The 20,060-nt window shown below is 46.8% G+C and overlaps 1 protein-coding gene across 1 annotated transcript in view; it reads right to left on the bottom strand.

Annotated features, from left to right (window-relative positions):
- The window catches only part of CACNA1B (calcium voltage-gated channel subunit alpha1 B), a 490,111-nt gene that overhangs the window by 16,903 nt on the left and 453,148 nt on the right, over positions 1–20,060 (bottom strand). The window contains exons 40-43 of the mRNA XM_024206825.3: positions 7,787–7,895; positions 4,752–4,859; positions 3,276–3,388; positions 576–703 (exon numbers count right to left, since the gene is read on the bottom strand). Of these exons, the coding sequence (XP_024062593.2) occupies positions 576–703; positions 3,276–3,388; positions 4,752–4,859; positions 7,787–7,895 (458 nt within the window). The remainder of the gene's footprint in view (positions 1–575; positions 704–3,275; positions 3,389–4,751; positions 4,860–7,786; positions 7,896–20,060) is intronic.

Below are 20,060 nucleotides of genomic sequence, written 5' to 3'. Positions count from 1 at the left end.
TATTGGCCAAATTCCTCTAAGGTGTAACGCAAATGAAATCAGCAAAGCTGCATCAGGGATAAATTTACCTCTAGGTTTTTACAGTTTATTACCACCATATTTCCCCCTACTGGTTATTAATGTATTTATATCTCAGAGGTCTACTGTTGAATGTCAGTGGCATGAGTGACCCAGACAAATCTAACACACAAGGAGAGCAGGAAACAGGGAGGGAAGTAGAGGACAATTGGCATGCATATTGTGCAGAGATTGTATTGTCTGGCTGCAGGAAACGAAGGCCAAATTCTTCGCAGTACCATGCATGGAAACTCTCACTGACATTAAGTCCTGTCATATCTGGGGGGCATTCTTTGGCTCCAAGACTCTTTAGAATCAGTGAACGTTCACTGGGCAAGTTTTGCAATATTCCAAGCTCCCGGAGCCCGAAAACACAAACTAGCAATGGTGGGAAGTTACGAAATGCAGACTGCACGAGGGGGCTGGCTCGAATACTGAGAAATCGGAGAACTACGGAGAAATCACCGTGGGGGCCACCGCAGTCAAAGGTAATTGTGGGAAGCCCAGGGAATACTCACAATGTGCCCCCATTGTTGAGCGAGGTGCAACTTTTCTGGCGAAGGAATGCTTTAGCGTGGTTGAACACCAGAGGCTGGGTTTGCTCCAGGGTTGCTTTCAAGGGGTGGAACAACGACACTGGTCCAGTCTGCAATGCATAAGGAGAGGGCATCAGTGAGAAAGCTACAGCTGCTTGGAGAACGTGGGGTGTGGTCTTTCCTAGTCACGTTCTTAGTGGTGTCCACATTATTAAACCCTCTTCCAAGATCACAACCAGCACTAATTGCCCCCTTCACTGGCATTCTCTATGGATAGGCCACATGCTGCGAGGGCCACATGGACCTTAAAAGTGGTCCCTATGTATCAGGGATGAGCACGTTGCAGGGAAAGTATAAAGGAAGCATGCGTCGCCACTGTCCTTGCTGTACACATTCTGTGGGCAAACAGAAGAACATCACAAACCAGGGATGTCAATCTGGCACCTTGTTCCAGCACTAAATTCACTTTTAAAAATGTTTTCTTTCGCTCTTTCCGGTTCGTTTTCATAGCACATAGCTGAGCCTTTTATAGTTCATAAGACAGGCTGTTTAGGAGGAATGGTTTTAGCTACACATCAATTTTCAGATCAAACAGAATAAAATGATATGGTCTTGAGTCAACCTCAAAAGGTCCCACAGCTTAAAGGGTCAGGTGCTAACTCAGATCTCAGTCTGGGATACCGAGTCTCGTACTGAACATCACCCTGAAGCCTACTAGGTGCTTGTTATTTCAATCCCAAGGCCATGTTTCTGATTTAGGGCTTCATGATACCAATGAAATTTACTCATCATCCCAGCTTGGCGTTAACTGAGTGACCCTATGACTATATTATACACTTTATAGACGAAATCCTGGCCCAACTAAAGTCAGTGGGAGTTTTGTCACTGATTTCAGTATGGCCAAGATTTTATCCTATGACCTTAAGATCTGAACATGGACACAGCATGGGGATCATTCCTGCAGTTCCTATTCAGTCACAAGGCCTTTTGAAGTCAACGGGAGCTGGGTTTAAATTCTGAGTAAGAACCTCAGGATTTAGCCCAACAACAACAACATGCCGTGCTTGTGAGCTGTGGAATGATTATTGCAGCAAAAGTAAGGATCACAGTAATGATAAACAGGGACAGATGAACTAGCTTGGCTACAATAGGAATCAACCCAAACCTTGGCCCCAAACTCAAGCCAAATCTTTCTCAGTGTTTGCATAAACTTTTCACTCATTGTTTGTCATTGCTGACCGCTGACACCTGACCTGATCTTGGAGGGACTACAGTTTGGGGTAAAATATAACTTATCTGTAAAGCATGCTTATAGACATCATAATGGAAGTTACTGAAGCTGCAACAGCAAGTAGAAAAACCCAAATACGTGTATTAAAAATAGGCTCGGCTATAGGTCTTAAGCATTAAGCGTTAAAGGCTTAGAGTCAGGCCTAGTAGAGGTCGGCAGTCAGCATAAGTTAGCATAAATATTATGTACTTGACCAAAGGTTATGAAATATGTGCTTGACACAGGGTTAAATACGGCAATCTGTATTTTGTGAGAAGTTAGCAATGCATCTAGGGATAAAGAGATAAACCACAAATGAAGAGATGACAGCATCTTAGGGGCTTTTTGCAATAAAAGTTAACTGCATTGATGTACCAAAACTATTGGGAAAGGGACTCACATTAACTGTTGGAAATGTAATTATGGTCAACTGGAATATCACATGTGGACAACCAGAACCCTAAAACTGGTCTCTCAGAATATCAAATATGAGTAGGGGGCTGAGATTTAATTAGATATGGTCCCAGATGTTTGTGGGCAACCAAATAGGAAGCCTAGACCAGCACATTCCTTGTGTGGTAAGTGTCACAGTGAGCACCACTGATTTTCCTCCTATTTTTACTGTAATCAGTCTCCATGATGTTGTAAGTATGTCAATCACCATAAATCTGCATAATCTGGGAAGTTTTGTTATAATTATTGTGCTTTCTTTTCTTCGTCTATAATTTCAATTACACTTGCCTGCATTACCTAAAACATCATCAAGTCTCTATCTGTGTGTCCCACACTCAACCACAATATCTGTGTAGCCATCTAGGGGAAGAACTTGCGTTAGTGACAAGTACAATCTCACACTCTCAAAATTTACCAGGCTATATGTGCCTCGGCCCTCTCAGTTCTGGCCAGGGTAGGAAGAGAAGTGCCCAAACACCATGGGTGGAGATATTTTCAAGGAGTAAAATTTTCAACAGTGCCTAAGTTCCATTTTTCAAAAGTGGCAGCACTTGGAAGCCTAGATCTCACTGACTTTCAATGGCTCTTAGGTTCCCAAGGGCCTAAGCACATTTACTGCTTTTGAAAATATTACTCTTAGTCACTTAAAGAGCCTAAATCTCATAGACTTTTAATGAGACATAGGCTCCTAAGTCACTTAGGTGCTTTTGGAAATTTTACCCAAGGTATTTCCAGCTCCGCTGAAATTAGGAAGGGTTAGAAACTAAATGAGATTTTCCACTTCCAAGATGCTTCGACAATTCAAAAAGGCTTGGAGAAGCAACCCAAATTTCAGGTGCTGGAGGGAATGGGACCGCTAGACTTTCTGAGGTTTGGTCATTGCTAGTATAAAGGACCGTGAGATGCACAGGCACCTTGGTGGGAGTGAGAAGAGGGAACAGCGTCTTGTTGCTGGGTACCTGGCAAAGACCTCCAGGTGGCTGGTGCACTTGTTCCCTGCTGTTTTTATTCTGCTTGTAGAAGTCGAATATCATGAGAGCGGCATAGACCTTCCCCACAGTCATTTCGTCAGCTGGATTAGGAAATGGGAGGTGAAGTGCAGAAAGGAGAGTCAGATGGAGAGGGGGAAAGGTGCAGGGGGAGAGAAGGAACGGGTGTTAGAAATGGAGGGAAAGGGAAGAAATTATTTAAATGGGGGAAATGTCCAATGGACAAGAAAAGCAAGTAAAAAGCCATATAAGACGTCACATTAGAAGTGGAGAAGGAGGAGGAGGGAGAGAGAAAAAAGAGGAAAAGACATGGTTAGAACAGACTTCTTCAGCTTAGCAATTTTCCTCTTCCTTCATTCTCTCCCTGACCATTGTTGCCTTTCCTCTCTCTGGCACCCCGCTTTGAAAGCCACCCACCCCCCTAGCTTTGCTCTCTTTGTAAGGGATAGGTTACAGGAAGGATGCCCTAGGCAAGTAAAGCCGTATGGTGGTGTAAGAATGGGAGACAGAAAAGAACGTTTAAATTAATACCAGATCTGCAGCCGGCCTTTTTATCATCAGAAAGGCCTTATTTTTCTTTCATTATATTATCATCAACAGGGGAATAACGGGCTAATATACATTTAAATTGTATTTCATTTTTCCAGATGGTTTTTTGGTTTGTTTTTGTTTTACAGGTCTCTCACTGACCTCTCCCTGTCGCGCAGCTTAGCGCCATACCTTTCTCAGTTAAAGCTGCCCTGATTGGACGGGGCTGTTTCTCATTAATCAGCAAGCCAGGGGATTCAGAGCCCTTGCTTTTGCCAACCAAGAGAATTTCAAACTTTCCATTTTCTCAACACGCTCCCACAGGCCATCCTTAGGGGAGATTAAGCCTTTAGTACTAACCCCCCCCTTCCTATTACACGGGCTCTTTGCAGCTTTTAACATCCTTCTCTTGACTTTTTTTTTGGATGCAGACAGAACCCAGATGGTAGAAATTGCTCCCCTGACCTGCAGGAGCCAGACTGGAAGCAGATAAAACTACAGGAAGCAGGACTGCTGCATGACAAAGAAATCTCTCTTGAAGAGGCTGGACAAGGCATTGCTCTCTTCTGGCCACTATGTATTATCTTCGTCCACAATGCAATGAATCTACTGGCTCAGGCAAGAGGCACTAGGATATAATGTTTTGAGACCCATGCTTGGGAGTGACCTGGGATTCTTACTACGGAGGGATAGGGACATGAGGCTGTGAGCGTTCCAGAGGTGACACTTGAAGGAAACTCCAGGCAGAGGATGAAATGGGCTTCTGTACTGTGTCATCTAGACTGCGGTGCACCCCGAGGGTTGGCTCTGGGCACGAGAGGGGAAGAACCTGGATTTCTGTGGCTGCCTGGAATGGGCTTTTGGGTTCATGTCTCTGCATTGCTTCTAAGGGGAAGAGGATCCTTCCTTAGCACTTACGTTTATGGGGAGGCACCAACAAGTCCAATGTCTTCTGGGACAGATTGGGCCAAACCAGAGAGATCTCTTTCCTCAGCTCGGCATCACACTGGTGCTGCTTCACACCCGCTGGGCAGGGGGCAAAAAAGGCAAATGACGCGGAGCGCAAACGACTATACGTTGCACACGTACTTTCCTCATTTGTACCTCAAATGAACAAGCAAGCTACCATGTGAACAGATCCTGTCTTTTCCAAACCCATTCCCCTGCCTTCTTCCCAGAACACCGAGTCAGGAGCAGCTTCACCACTGATATTAACGGCAGCGCTAGCCCTCCCCACTATAAACCAGCGTGTGAGTTCTGGAACGGACTCAGTCTGACCAGTACAATATTTCAGGGACCAGTTTGATCTGGTGTCCCCACCAGCGGGACGCATGGCCACGGTTACCCTATAACCTGAACAATGTCCTTCTCACATCATTAGCTGCTTCCGAGGGACTCAGCAAAGCCACAGCAGAAAACAATCTTACTATGAAATAACAGTGGCTTGAGCGATTACATAAACACTCTCCCCGCACGCGCTCCCCTTCCCCCCTCACCAGGGTGGGTGTGGGGGGGCGGCACACACAAAAAAATTAAAAGACCGTTATATAACATCATCATCAAATAAATGCTATAAAACGAAACACAAGGACAGCGAGAACGTTAAAAAGGCCAAAGTGGGTTCTCGACATGCGGGCTGAGAATGATTCAAGTATTTATGAGGTAACAGGCTGGTTCCCAAGTGGCTAAATTGCACAGTACGAGGCTGAGTAGTTTATCCTTATGACAGAGATGGATTTTCTAAGAGCAAAGCAAACGGAGGAGACTATTATCGCTCTTATAACAGGGCTTGGAGCATGCCACCTGCCACGCTGCATCTCATGGGTTGCTTACGGGACAGTTTGTCCTACCAGCCACTCTCAATTACATTTGGCAGGAGAAACCTAAAAATCCAAACCAACCAGGTAATAATGGGTAAGGCCAAATCCAGAACCTCAAATCCATGCCCCTGACTACCCTGTACCCCCTCAAACCCCGTTCTGTGGAAAGTGGCCTATTTTGCTGGTTCCTGTTTGCATATGGCCAAAGGTCTCGCAGACAGTCACCCTCAATGAAGTGACTCGGCCTGACCGATCACCAGTGAAATGTAAGAAAATGACACAGGCTCTCAGGGCTCGGCTGTCCCCTTCACACGCAGGCTTATTAGTGTGAAGGCGGTCCTGGCCCCTAAGAAATGAGACCGTCCTAAACACCTGCTTTAAAGTTACATGGTCAGAACCTCTGCTGGTGTCAGTCAGCCTAGATCCATTGGACCATAATATTTTGCCCCCTACAGCAGAGGTCTCCAAACTGTGGGGCGTGCCCCCGGCACAGAGAATGTTCGGGGGAGCACAGCTGGGGCCCAGACCAGCCCCCACAGGCAGCGGGGAGGGAGCATCATCCAGCTCCGTTCCTGGCCCCAGCGCCCAGGGCCCCAGCTGCCGGCCCCATGCCTGGGGTCCCAGCTGCTGGTCTCAGCCCTCAGCTCTGCTCCCAGCCCTGCCCCCACCTCCAGGGGTGTGTGTTGCAGACAGGAGTAAGGGGGGGCACAAGGTAAAAAGTTTGGGGACCACTGCCCTAGAGCAATTTTCACCCCAAGATCTCAAAGTGCATTTATGAGCTAAAGCGTCCAGCCCTACTATGAGCTGAGAAAGTATCACAAAGAGGTTAAGCTGTAGAGCCTCATCGGTATTTAGGCTCTTCACTCCCATTGATTTGAGGACTTCAATGGCCCAGACACCGGTTTGATACCGGAGTGGGTGGGTGAGATTCGGTGGCCTGCGTGGGGCAGGAGGTCAGACTAGACGATCATAATGGTCCCTTCTGACCTTAAAGTCTATGAGTCTGTGAATAGGGGTTAGGTGCCTAAATGCCTTTGGGCAAGTCATGTAGGCCGAGATCCTCAGTCTCATTCAGTTAGCCAAGAACAGAGCCCACCTCTCCCGACTCCCAGTCCCGCATCTTAGCCACAGGGACATGCTTTGTCCTCCCTTTAGGTTGCCATTCTACATGACCATCAAAGACCTCTGGCCATTTCCATTCTGTCCCTGGCTCCAGCAGAAGCCACAGCTTTGAAGGCCGATTAACCAGGCTAACAATCCAAGGTAGAATTTGATATATTTTATTATATTGTATTGTTTAATTGGGAAGCCATGTATCTGCCTGATTAAGCATTTCAATAATTGAATTTTATCTCAGAGCATAATATAGGTCAGAGCTCGCAGACTCGCGGCTTCCACGCCAGCAGACAGGATCATTAGCAAGGAGAGGTTTTTCTTCTGACTGGCCTGGCTAAGGCAATAAAACCTAAGGAGTCAGGGTTGTTTTTTTTTTTTTTAAATCACAACGCTTGGTGCTTGCCTGGGGCTTTTCACCTCACAGCCATTGACTCGGGAGAACAAGCCACGTTCTCCATTTACAAAGCAGTACAGAGCGGTGGAGTGACTTGTCGAGGACACACATTGCGGGTACATCTGCACTGCACCCCGGCGGTGCGATTCCCAGCTCGCACAGACCAAGGCGCTAGCTCTGCTCCAGCTAGCAGGCTAAAATTAGCCGGGTAGCTGCAGCTGCCCGGGGGGCGGAGCGGAGCGGGCTAGCTGCTGCACAGTCCCACCCACCCATCTGGGTACGTTCTCGGGCAGCTAGCCGAAGCCGTCGGCCGTGCTGCTGCAGCCAAGCCCATTTACATCAATGCGGGCTGAGAATTACACCGCCCAGCTGCTGTGTAGACATACCCTGAGTCAGAGCAGAGCTGGGGTCTCCCAATCCAAAATCCATCAGTCCACCTTCCCTTTTAGGAGGTGGAGGTAATCGGCTAGAGGATCCTCCCACTTCCTCTATGGAACTCCTCCTCCGCGTCCCCTTCCTTTGGCTTAGCGGGCTGGCCCTCTCTGCACAATAACCCAGCTGCAAGCTAGCTTCCGAGCTCACGCTCACGTGCGCGCCCGTCTCCCTCTCCTCTCCCCTCTCACCTGACGCGAGTTTGATTTCTAGAGCGGTCCGGATCAAGGCCATCAGCGTGGAAGTGAAGTGGACCGTTAAGTCTGGGTCCGAGATCGGCATGTTCATCCGCACCAGGCGCTGAGGAACCAAGCAGAGCTGCTGTCAGTGCCTGCTGGCGCTGTCCCTCCCCCACCCTCCGCGCTGCCCCTTCTAAGGGGATCGTCCCTCCCCCCGATTCTTACAATAGCAAAATCACAAGTCGGTGCCATTCGGAAACGCTAACCGTTCGCGTGCTGATTGTTGGGAGACGCAGCCTTGCCCCTGGGGAGGGCGGCTTCTTTTCTGAACTGCTGCGGAACCAGAGGGCTCACTGCAAAGTTCTCAGACTGGGATTTGCCAGCATTCAGGCTGCCCTCAGAGGAGTATATTTTGTCTCCAGCCGGATCAATTTGATCTCCCTTGGCAACATCCCATGGCAGGACCTACCACCCTAGCCTAATCTCCCACCACGTGAGCTCCACGGGTCCTGGTTTGGGCAACAGCAGCACAGCAGCAGCTGAGGCCTTCTCTCAGCTGTCTTCGGGGTGCTACTGATGCTTCAACCAAACCAGTCACAGCCTGGTTGTGTCTGTCTCAGGAAGGCCACTCAGTCAGGGTCACCGCTGGCCAGGCAAGAGGCATAGGGTGACATGGCACATTAAGGAGAACACTCTGCGGCTGACTCCAGCTGCAGGCGTTACCTGTCCCACAGGGAGGCTACAGCACAGAGACCTGGGAGGACCTGGGAACCTCAAGTCGGTCTGAAGGGTGAGTAGGTCGCCGCTGCAGGGGCAATTCCCTTCTGGGGTCAGTGAGTGCAACGCCGCCGCAGCGAGCGCGGCTGTGCCTGCGGATCCCAGCTGTGCATCTGGCCCTGCGTTTATATGGAGTTCTGGGAGACGTGGCGTGCCCTGACCGCGCACACAGTCACGCTGCTGTCTCACCCCACGTCTGTAAGGAGAGCTGAGCGAGACAGAGAAGGGGTCTGACCTGCCACGCGCCCGAGGGCTGCTCCTAGCTAAGGGAGAGGGAGGATCCCTGTTATGACAGACACACTGGACTCTTTTCTCCGCCCCTCTCCTGCAGATCCCCTGCAATCCCATTAGAGCGCTGTAGCGCTCCTCCTCCCCTTGCTGCCAGCTACGAACTCCCATCCAGTCCATAGCAATGCCATGGCCGAGTAGCTGGAAGGGGTCCTTTTATTGAGGAGTGCTAGGCCCTCCCTTCACCCTTTCCTCCTGGCAGCGGAGTGTGATGCCCGCACAAAGCTCCAGCTCCTCCCCTTTGATGGACAAGTCACAGCATCAGAGTAACTCTTTCCAGAGTCTGGCTAGGGATCTTGAGGCCCCGCGGGAACGCTTCCCCCATCATCCATGATTAGACTCCCCGGGCCAAATGAATCACTGGTGTCACTCGAATGAAGTCAATGAGATTACACCAAGTGTGCCACTTTGGCCCATCAGCTCTTCCTGCTTTTGAAGAAGTTGGCTGGTGGAGCAGTAAGTGATCACTAGAGGCCCAGCCCTCCAGGTTAGCTGATAACCTGAGCACTGTTCAGTAAGGACTGATTTCTTCTTCTTGGGCAAATGCTGAGATCCCAGCTCCTCAGCTTTCACATGCTGTTCAGAAACTTCCTAAACTGGAGCCAAAGCAGACGAGCCTCTACATTTCTTTTCTCTAAGATTTCGTGCAACACAAGGAAGTTACTGGTTGTTATCTGTAGAGTTATTTTATTTTTTTTGCTCCTGTGAAAGGGGTTTGCATAGGTCGGTAGAACCCAAGTGTTAGGTAGGTTTGGGTCCCCTGCCCAGGGTGGATTTCATCCCTGGGGAGTGCCATCTGGAAGCTGATTAGGCTGTTAGTTTGATCACTGCAGGGAAACCTTTTCTTTGTTTAACAGAAGTTCAGCACTTTGCTAAGGGCATTTAAGTGGGTTCTTGGTGATTCTTCACCATGCTGAAGATATTTGTACATAAAGGGTTGCCACAGCTGCGTGTGCACAGAAAGGGCTAGACTGGACCTAGGCACTGGATGGGCTTGCCAGGGGCAAAGAACCAGCCTTCGGTCTGCATCCTCTCAGCCCTGTGCTCTCCTACACACAGGGGCAGTGTCTCTCTACGAACTCCTGGGGTACAAAGCACTCCACCAGGGGTAGGGGAAAGTGGAGACATGGCTCCACCCCCTCCACTCCAGTCAACACAGCTGGCCAGATGCACAAGGGAGAATGTGTTGCAGCCCCCTACAGGGAGGCACCGTGAACGCACTCCTCGTGTGCTCCCAACAGTTCCAAGAGGGACTGTGCTGGAGAAGCCCTATTGAAGCCAAATCCACCCTAATTGAATTGGCCTCGTTAGCACTGACTTGGTAAGGCAACTCCCATCTTTTCATGTACTGTATATTTATACCTGCTTGCTGTATTTTCCACTCCATGCATCTGATGAAGTGGGTTCTAGCCCACGCAAGCTTACGCCCAAATAAATTTGTTAGTCTCTAAGGTGCCACAAGGACTCCTCATTGTTTTTACTGATACAGACTAACACGGCTACCCCTCTGAAACCTATTGAAAAGGTGTCCCTTTCTGCCTAAAACTCAAACACTTCCCAGGAGAAACTGAATCTGGATTCAGATCCAGACACCACGTCCTTGCCCCATCTCCAACCACTGCAGAGAGGGAGACTAATAGTTTCAAAAGTGCCTAAGTGATTTAGGAGCCTACTTTTTTTAAAGTGATCTGGACATGTAGGCCTGGTCTACACTTAAAAATCAGATTGAACTAGCTACATGGCTCAGGGCTCTGAAAATGTTGATCCCTGAAAGCTGCAGGTAGGTTGACCTAACCCCAGTGTAGGTGATGGAATTCCATCTGGCAGAAGTGGATTAACTACACTGACAGAAACTCCCCTTTTGTCGAGGTAGGAAGCACCTATGTTAGGTGCTACAATGGCACCGCTGCAGCACCGTAGCTGTCCTGCTGCAGTGGCTGTCGTTAGACAGGCACCTAAGTCTGGATAAAAGCCAATGGGAGTTAAGCCTGGTCCATACACAGTTTTTGTACCAGTATAACTACGGCAGTGGAGGGTGTGATTATTTTCTATCTGTATAGTTGTACTGGTACAATCCCTTGTGTGGATGCAGTTATACCTGTATAAAGGGGCTTTACGCTGGCATACTTTATTCCCCTTCCCTTACTGGAGTAAGCTATAACACTAGAAGCACATTTATTCTGCTTGTGCTAGGAAGCGCCCATGCAGCTGCTCTGTACAGGTAACTCCTGTGATGTCAATGGAATTGTACCAGCACAAAGCATCATGGGAGAAATCCAGCCTGTCCTGTTTAAACCACACTGGTTGCTTAAGGAAACTGGACTGTTAACGAATAACTCCTCTCGTTAGCTTCATCAGCCCTCAACCTCGAAGCCTCCCAGCTACTTGTGTGGCAACAGGCCGAGGGTTACACACACAACGCCAGCTGCCACAGAGGAGTGCGGGAAGAGCTCAAATAAATACTCGATCGCTCAGGGAAACTGGCCAGCCCTCGGAAGGGCAGGGATGGGCGTGGTAGGACTTTAAACACTATTTTGAGCCCTGCTGACATACAGTGGGGCTGGGGCACCCTTTTGGCACATTATCTTTGTCTATGGTGAACAAGCACTGGAAAGAGCTGAGACCACCCCATTCATTTTACATGTTAGGTTCTGATCCCACGTCTACGGGGGCGAAAGGCTTGTGCAGCAACCCACTCTGCCCCCTACAGGTTTAGTCTAGTAATCAATGAGCTAAGAGAAACCAGGACCACCTAACAGAACCCCCTTTAAAACAAGGACAAGGGGTGCTCCTCAGTGTATTGACATGAGGGATAACGAAATCGAAGCTGAGCGTTTCCTCCTCATGTAATCCAAAGGCAATAGCAAATGCTGGCAAAGCTCCACACATTTTGTCTGTTCAATGGTGTAAAACCGAATAGCGCCTCGGTTGGAATATCCTCCTTCAGCACGCCAAAGGTTAGCGCAAACGCAGTGTGTTCAATGCAATCCAATGGTTAACTTACTGAAAGAGCCCCACTGAATCCTACTTCAGTGAGAGAGAGAGAGAGAGAGAGATAAGAGATGGAGAGAGAAAGAAGATGCGTGGAAATGAAGACCAAGCAGGTGAGAAAATAATTCCTCCTAGGAGAGCTCCATCCTCCTGAGAACTGGGACTGCAAAGCCTGGCTCTCCCCATGGACCTAGCAGAGTTAATTCCCAAGAGGAGCCGTGCTCACGCACAGAGGGCAAAATGTAGCCCATACTGTGACCTGACACGGCACCACTGCCCTGAGGCCCTTCCTCGCAAGTTTCAATCAGTGCTGATGGGATGTCGGAGGACAGGTTTCAAAGGTGAACTCTCCAAGGGCACGTGTAGCCCTGTGTATCTGCACGCACAAACAGACGTGTGGCACAGCCGGTTAACTGAGCAAACGGGCGCTCACGTGTACATGCAAACCAGTGTTCGCTGGATGCAGTGCTAGCGGCCCACCTGGACATGTGGCCCTCCATATTTATTCTGTGTCCCATTGTAACCATACTGCTCACTAGCAGGAGTGATGTGACTGGCTGCCTTGCCTTGCGGAGTCCTACATAGCCTTTACAGCCATATCGTGCAAACTAATCGGATGACCTAATGCCAACACCTCTAGAGTGACCCAGCATGGGTTATTTCTGATTGGACATGTTAGCAATACATGCCAGCCATGGCACTGAAAGACAAGAATAACTTTTAGCCTGTGCACAGCATTTTTCATCTGAGGATCTCAAAGCACTTTACAGATATTTATTTGGAACTAAAATCCGGCTGTTAATGTCAGAGATGGTGTAGCGAGTCCAGCGGACTCAACCAGACTCCCTCCTGGGGGAAGCACAAGCTAGCTCCAGCACCACTGCAATGTGTGGCACAATCATGGCCCTCCACACCCAGCCAGGAGAGAGGATGGACAAGACCAGGGCCTTCCCTCTGCCCTCCATCCAGCTCCTCCCACAGTTGGTAGCAAGGATCAGTGTGCACGCCCTCCAATGAGCCTGTAGTTAGCCACTGAGCAAGGAAAGTCTCTTTGCACTCCCTGCAATGCCTTGCTTACCCGTGCACATTCCGACCATAAGCCTCACTATCCTGTCCGAGGCAGGTTATTATTGTTCCCATTAGGCAGAGAAGTGAAGTGACCTCCCCAAGGTCACAAAGAGAGTCAATAGCGGAGCCGGGAACAGAACTCAAGAGTCCTGACTCCCAATCCCCTACTTGACTGACTCCTTCCCAAAGAGCAGAAGACAGGATAGCAACCTGTAATGCACATGAATAAAGTGCTCTCATTATAGCAAGATTTGGGTTTGTTTATCGCAATGGTTTTAAATCATCTACTTAGAGCAGCCACCCCTTTCCGAATGCATCCCCGGAGAAAAAGGAGAGGAAAAATCAGACCCTTTCTATGGTCGATTCCCCTTATTTGGGGGCTACCCACTGTCCTGCTGAATAAGCACTCAGGGGCCAGGTTTGTTAGGAGAGACGCTCAGTCCTTTCACTAACTCCACCAGCACCCGGCTCAGCATGAGTCTGCTCAGGCTTCTAGAAGCATCTAGTTCACACTGGACAAGCTGATTCATGTTGTCTTATCTGGCAACATAAATAGCAAATATCTCTTTAAAGTAACATTTCCCTCCAGTTACAGCACCTTGCAGTCCTTAATATGTGCCAAATATTTATTTTTTTCTTCCTCCCATTTAAAAGCCTCATCTACCTGCAATGCTGCTACCGGTAGGCCCTGCCACATAAAAATCATGGAATCGTAGGACTGGAAGGGACCTCGAGAGGTCATCTATTCCAGTCCCCTGCACTCATGGCAGGACTAAGTATTATCTAGACCATCCCTGACAGGTTGTTGTCTAATCTGCTCTTAAAAATCTCCAGTGATGGAGATTCCACAACTTCCCTAGGCAATTTTTCCAGTGCTTAACCACACTGACAATTAGGAAGTTTTACCTAATATCCAACCTAAACCTCCCTTGCTGCAATTTAAGCCCATTGCTTCTTGTCCTATCCTCACAGGTTAAGGAGAACAATTTTTCTCCCTCCTCCTTGTAACAAATTTTTATGTACTTGAAAACTGTTATCATGTCCCCCCCTGAGTCTTCTCTTCTCCAGACTAAAAAAAACCCAGTTTTTTCAATCTTCCCTCATAGGTCATGTTTTCTAGACCTTTAATCATTTTTGTTGCTCTTCTCTGGACTTTCTCCAATTTGTCCACATCTTTCCTGAAAAGTGGCGCCCAGAACTGGACACAATACTGCAGTTGAGGCCTAATCAGCGCGGAGTAGAGCGGAAGAATTACTTCTTGTGTCTTGCTCGCAACATTCCTGCTAATACATCCCTAATACATGCCATTGCTTACAGTTTAGGGGCCTGATTTTCAAAGGTGCGGAGTGTCCAAAACTCCCACTGAAGTCCATGACATCTGTGTGTGCTCAACACTTCTGAAAACCCTGTAATCAGCACTTCCCTCTATAACCCCCATGCTGAGAAAAATGTCAAAATGTTGCTTAAAGTTTCTGTGACGGTTCCTTGCAAATTCAGAGGACCTGGGAGGAAGTAATTGCTTTGTCTTTGACCTGATGTAGCTTCTGGGACTATGCAACGCATGTAGAAGTCAGCAGAGGAGGCCTTGCACTTTTACTGAGTCACAAGCAATCTGCCCAGGCATCTGAGCACTTAGTTCAGACTAGGCATGCTCAGGAGTGTAACACAATCGTTAGCAACCTAAACTTGCACACCTTATCTGATACCTTCCACAGTGGTTGGAAGTGGATTCACATTACACAGACTGAATTAATCCTCTCCATTCCTCTCCGGCACAACAAGGCAACCTTACATCGCTATAACCCTGTGAGAGCTAACGAGCATGCTCAGTGAGAGAGGGGGCTGTATTATCTAGCCCCTCTGCTCTTCATATCCCACTCAAAACCAAAAAATGGCCCATTTTAGCAGTATTTCAGACTGCAGTCCTCACTCTGTGACCCACTGAGCCTTGGCACTGCCTGCTGCTTTGAAGTGTGATTCAAAAATTTGCCAGAAGGAACTGTAGGGAGGAGGGGAAGGGTTTAATTTGCAGCATTTTTCCATTACTCCAGATTTCAAAGGAAAACATAAGAGCGTGTTGATACAGATGGTAAGGGATCACAATGCTCCTAGACTCCAGTAAGGAGTTCACTCCACTCCAGGATCAACTTGGGACTGCCTGCCACAAATAAAAAGTGTGGCTAGCTACACTAATTAAATGGGGGAAGAAGACTACCTTGGACGAAGAGAAAAGCCCACCCTAGATCTCTGTGCCTGGCAAAAATAGATTTCTCTGCTCCTTTTGCCATTCCCCTTCCTTCACTTCATTTGCTCTCACATTTCCTCAAATGGAGTTTGAAGAGAAGTATCAGGCAGGAGATGGAGATCTAGTTCCTGATTTCCTAACCTGTGCCAGAGAAACTTCCTCAATCCCCAGATCTTAATTAGGCAGTTTCAGAGTCATTCTCCCTTCTCCACATGAGCAGAACAGAGGCTAACAAGAGGAACCTAACTAATGTATCAGAAGATCTTGTTAATGTTTCTGCAGTGAAAGGCCTCAGGGGCTGGGGCTGTGATATTTTCTCTAGAGCATCCTAATTAACTCTCTGCATCACAGAAGAGGGAGCAACCAGATAACAAGATAGCAGCCAATTACAGACTGGAGCATGGGTTACATTTGCAGCATTTCTTGCTCCAGGAGATGAGAGAGTCAGACATGCCCCCGCTATTAACAGGGGTTGTAACTAAAGCTGGGCAACTAACTAACTGTGCACAGGCGTTCATTCCAGTAAAATACAGAACTGACCTGGCCTGAATCTGTGCCAATTTCATGTTCACTTTTAGAAAACAGTCTCCTGAAAATCTTTACTTACAGGAATTCCAGTGGAGACAGAGAATTTTAAGCAGATATTAAAGAATGTTAGGGGCAAACCATCTCAGTGTAGAGGGCTACTATACAGCCTATACATCCCTTACATCTCAGTGCTTAAGTGAAATTTAAAACCACATAGGCTGCCTATAGACCCTCTGCAAGGAAGTGAACTGTAAACATGAGTATGTGTATGGGGAATCTGACTCACTGTTACACTCATCCAAATGTCAATGGAAAAAACCACCATGTGCTCTGTGTAGCCTATTAAAACTAGCTAACACCACTCAAATTTTGGATACTGAAAACTCACTTTGAACTATTGTTTAGTCTCCAGAAGAGAAGAATGAGGGGGGATTTGATAGCTGCTTTCAACTATCTGAGGGGGGGTTCCAAAGAGGATGGAGCTCGGCTGTTCTCAGTGGTGGCAGATGACAGAACAAGGAGCAATGGTCTCAAGTTGCAGTGGGGGAGGTCTAGGTTGGATATTAGGAAAAACTTTTTCACTAGGAGGGTGGTGAAGCACTGGAATGCGTTACCTAGGGAGGTGGTGGAATCTCCTTCCTTAGAGGTTTTTAAGGCCCAGCTTGACAAAGCCCTGTCTGGGATGATTTAGTTGGGAATTGGTCCTGCTTTGAGCAGGGGGTTGGACTAGATGATCTCCTGAGGTCCCTTCCAATCCTGATATTCTATGATTCTACGATTCTATTCATGGGCAATTTATGGGACAAAAATCACGGGGGGGGGGGGGGAGGAGAATGATTCCCAACAGTGAATACGTTCAAAAGAATTGAGAACTGCTGACGGACAATCTGCTGGCAGAAAAAGAGTCTGAATTTGTTGAATAAATTATTTGCTATGAATAATTAACCCTGTTCTAATTGTAACTATTATCCTCTGACTTATTTAATGCCCTGTCTTTTGACTGGCTAGTCATTGCATTTCCCCATACAAACACTGCTCGGAGAAGGCAGAATGACCAGCCTGTTAGCACAGAGACCAGTTAAAGGCTGTGATTCATTTAGAATCTTTCACAGCATAATCCAGACATTCAAATTCTGCTGGCCTCATTCTTGACACAAAGCTTGGGAAGGGAGAATATTTGCCAGGTGTCCCCAAAGCCAGTCTGGCCGGTTTGATATGGCCTAAGGAATTCTAAAGTATAGCCCATGGGCACTACCATCTCGGTATGCAAGGCTCAATCTTTGGGCCATCAGAGGGTTACTCAGAACAAGATGAAGCATTGCATGCTGGAATTTGTAGTCAACATGGGCTGCACCTGTGGTTCAAGATGGGCAAGGTAAGAGGATGGACCGGGTATTCTTGGCAAATTGTCAGTGTGACGCTCAGCGGGGCAACGTTTGGATATTCCTGGTATCAGCAAAACCGTTGACGTTACATTGAGGCTTGGCAGAATTCGATTTTTTTTTTCATAATTTTGAGGGATAATATTGAGGAATCAAAAAATTAAAGCTTTATAATCAGTAAACATCCTATGTCAAAATATATAAAGTAAATAGCCTTAAATCAAACTCTAACAGGTTCTCAAGCATCATTTTTCTTACTTTGCCTATCTGTACATTCCCACTATTACCTATGGAAATATTTTTTCCATCTGTTTGTGTGCATACAGTGAAATCGACATTTACTGACATTGACCAATAAAAATCAAATCTTTCCAAGCCTAATGACTTTATGCAGCAACGCATTGCCAAGTACACAGAGGGCGTTGCGCTGGTTGGGTTTCCTTCCCCCAATTTCACTGCAGATACACCGGAAAGTCTGGGATGTATAAAATCAGCCCCACGCTGAAAATGCCATTGTCAATAGCTGTGTACAATGACTGCAAATGCTTGGGCTCCAGTTTTGCCAGCTGACTAAAAGCACGCTGTTGGAATGCTCACTGTATTGCCTTGAAAACTAATGAAGGACAGATTTCCAAGAGAGAGAATCATGAGCACCAAGATGCATGCAACCATTGCAGCCACAAAATCTTTTAATGTATTCAGATAATGCACTGACCATTTTCCTATGCAATTTTTCCAGGCGTGCATGTATGCGTACATACACAAGGGCGGGGTTATCCAGGATTATTTGTCTACAAACCTGCTAAAAAGACCAATGTTTAGAAGCTTCCATGCTCCCAGTGTATGTTATAAAAAGAGGGGAGACCCATAACTAGAGCCGGGCAAATAATGGATTTTTTCCTGTTTGCTGCTTATTTTAAAGAAATTGACCACATTTTTTTTTTTAATTTTCAGCAAATCTAAAAGTCAAAAAAAATGTTTTTTTTTAAACTAAACATTTAATTCAATCTGAAACAAAATGTTTCCATTTTGTCAAAAATGAAACAATTCATTCAATCCAAACTAAATGTTTTGTTCCATTTTTGGCCACCTGTAAAGGTTTTTAGTATTTTTAATAAACAAACAAAATGTTGCTTTGAACCAAAACGTTTTGTTTCAAAAATGTCAGCATAAAACATTTTGATTATTTTGTACTTTTGTTTTGTTTTTGACAAGACCAGTTTGGCGAAACTGACACGAGCTCACAAAAATGTGTTGGTGTCGCCAAATCTGCATCTTTTGCCAAAAAATTTGGACCAGCCTTCCCCGTGGTTGCTGGCAAACTCACAAGGCCTGTACAGGACGACGATGAAGTCTCAGTAAACTTTGCTAAATGGACCGAAGGCTCTGATTTGAAACTATGCTACCACTAGAAGTTTAATCAATTGGAGGGGAGCCAAAGTGCTACTTTCCCCTACCCCAGCCCCAGCAATGTCGAGGAAAGTGGCCTTCTTCTTTCGAAAGCCCAGTGTCTCTTGGGATAAAGCTCTCCTGTCACGTGAGGAGTGTCAGAACAAGGCACTAAAAGATTCCCATGCATGAACATCAAGGCAAGCAGCAAGCCACGTGCATAACAACTCTGCAGGGATTGGTCTTGCTAACCAAGGAGAACAGTTCACAAAGGAGGAACAAAATAAACAAATTTAAAAAAAAGAAAGAAATTTGACGGAAAGAAACAGTAGCCCCAAAAGGCTGGAGAAAATAAACAAACAAAAAACAACACTGAAATATCGAGAAGGTCAACAGACAGAGACAGGGACAAATCCATACAGGCTGCTCAGATCTTTGCAATCAAAGAGAGAGTCAGGAAAATACACATGATACAAAGAGGGACAAAAAGGGCAAAAAACCTTTTGCCCAACAGAACAGAAAACAAGTGACTTTTACTGACAGCGAGAGAACAGGAGAGGGCAAAGACAAAACATTGATTCCTTTCACTAGCTGTCTCTGAGCTACAGTTGCACAAGTAGAGGGTGTCATTTGAATTGTTAGTTATTTATTTTCTATCGTCTTAGAAAGCAAATTTGTTTGTGATCTGAAACATGTGCATGTAGCCAAGCGTGGATGGTTGCACTGTGCCTCAAGTAGGGCCGACTGTCTGTCACACCGAGTTTTCCCATCGGTTACAAACAGATCGTGGTGAACAGCAATGGTAACACCAGGTAGACAATGACCACTTGGCAACCACTGGCGTCTAGGGCAACTGAATGCAACCATTCACATGCAGTGTTACTATGAGTGCAGATTTTCAGCACAAACATGTTTCCTTGCACATGCTCTTCCTAGACACGTCAGTTAATAAAAATGGAGGAAAGAGGCAATGAAAGCCAATGTCATTATTAGCGAAAGCATGGATTTTTACAAATTAAATTAGTGAAATCCCCTAGTAACACTGCTACCACTATCAATGGAGATGAGCCCAACCTGCAATGACTGATCTAACCCTCCAGTACTTTGGGGGGGAATTCAAATCAAGATCCAGCTGCAAACTCCAGAGCTTGGACCTACTCTATAGTGAGCCAAAGTGGAACAATATATCTGACCACCTTAAACTCAGGGAAAGTCTGACTGTGAATCTGAACTTCACAGCTCGGACCTGTCTCTACTTATGAGTCTTGGTTACACTCCCTGCCATCTCTTTGGAGAGCTGTTACTTGATGAGTAAAAATTAAGGGTAGAAGAATCAAGTGGGTGTATTTTAAAAAAATACTCAAGGATACCTAAATGCTATGGGAGAGGTTTATAAATACAGACATAAATTAAACTGCATGTAGGAAGACTAATGTGAAAAGAACTTTCTAGTGACGAATGAGGGCAGATAAGTATGTAAGGTCTCAGGCTGGAAAAAAGTCTGCATATATAGGTTAAACAACAACAAATGCAGCCTCTAAACAATGCAGAATTACAAGTAGGGCCAGTGCAAGGAAGTTTCGCGCCCTAGGCGAAACTTCCACCTTGCGCCCCCCCC

This window comes from Terrapene carolina, unplaced genomic scaffold, assembly GCF_002925995.2.
Source record: "Terrapene carolina triunguis isolate 2854851 unplaced genomic scaffold, T_m_triunguis-2.0 Scaffold238, whole genome shotgun sequence".
Lineage (NCBI taxonomy): Eukaryota > Metazoa > Chordata > Testudines > Emydidae > Terrapene > Terrapene triunguis.
Note: the sequence above shows the minus strand (reverse complement) of the source record. Positions and strands in the feature narration are given on the sequence as shown.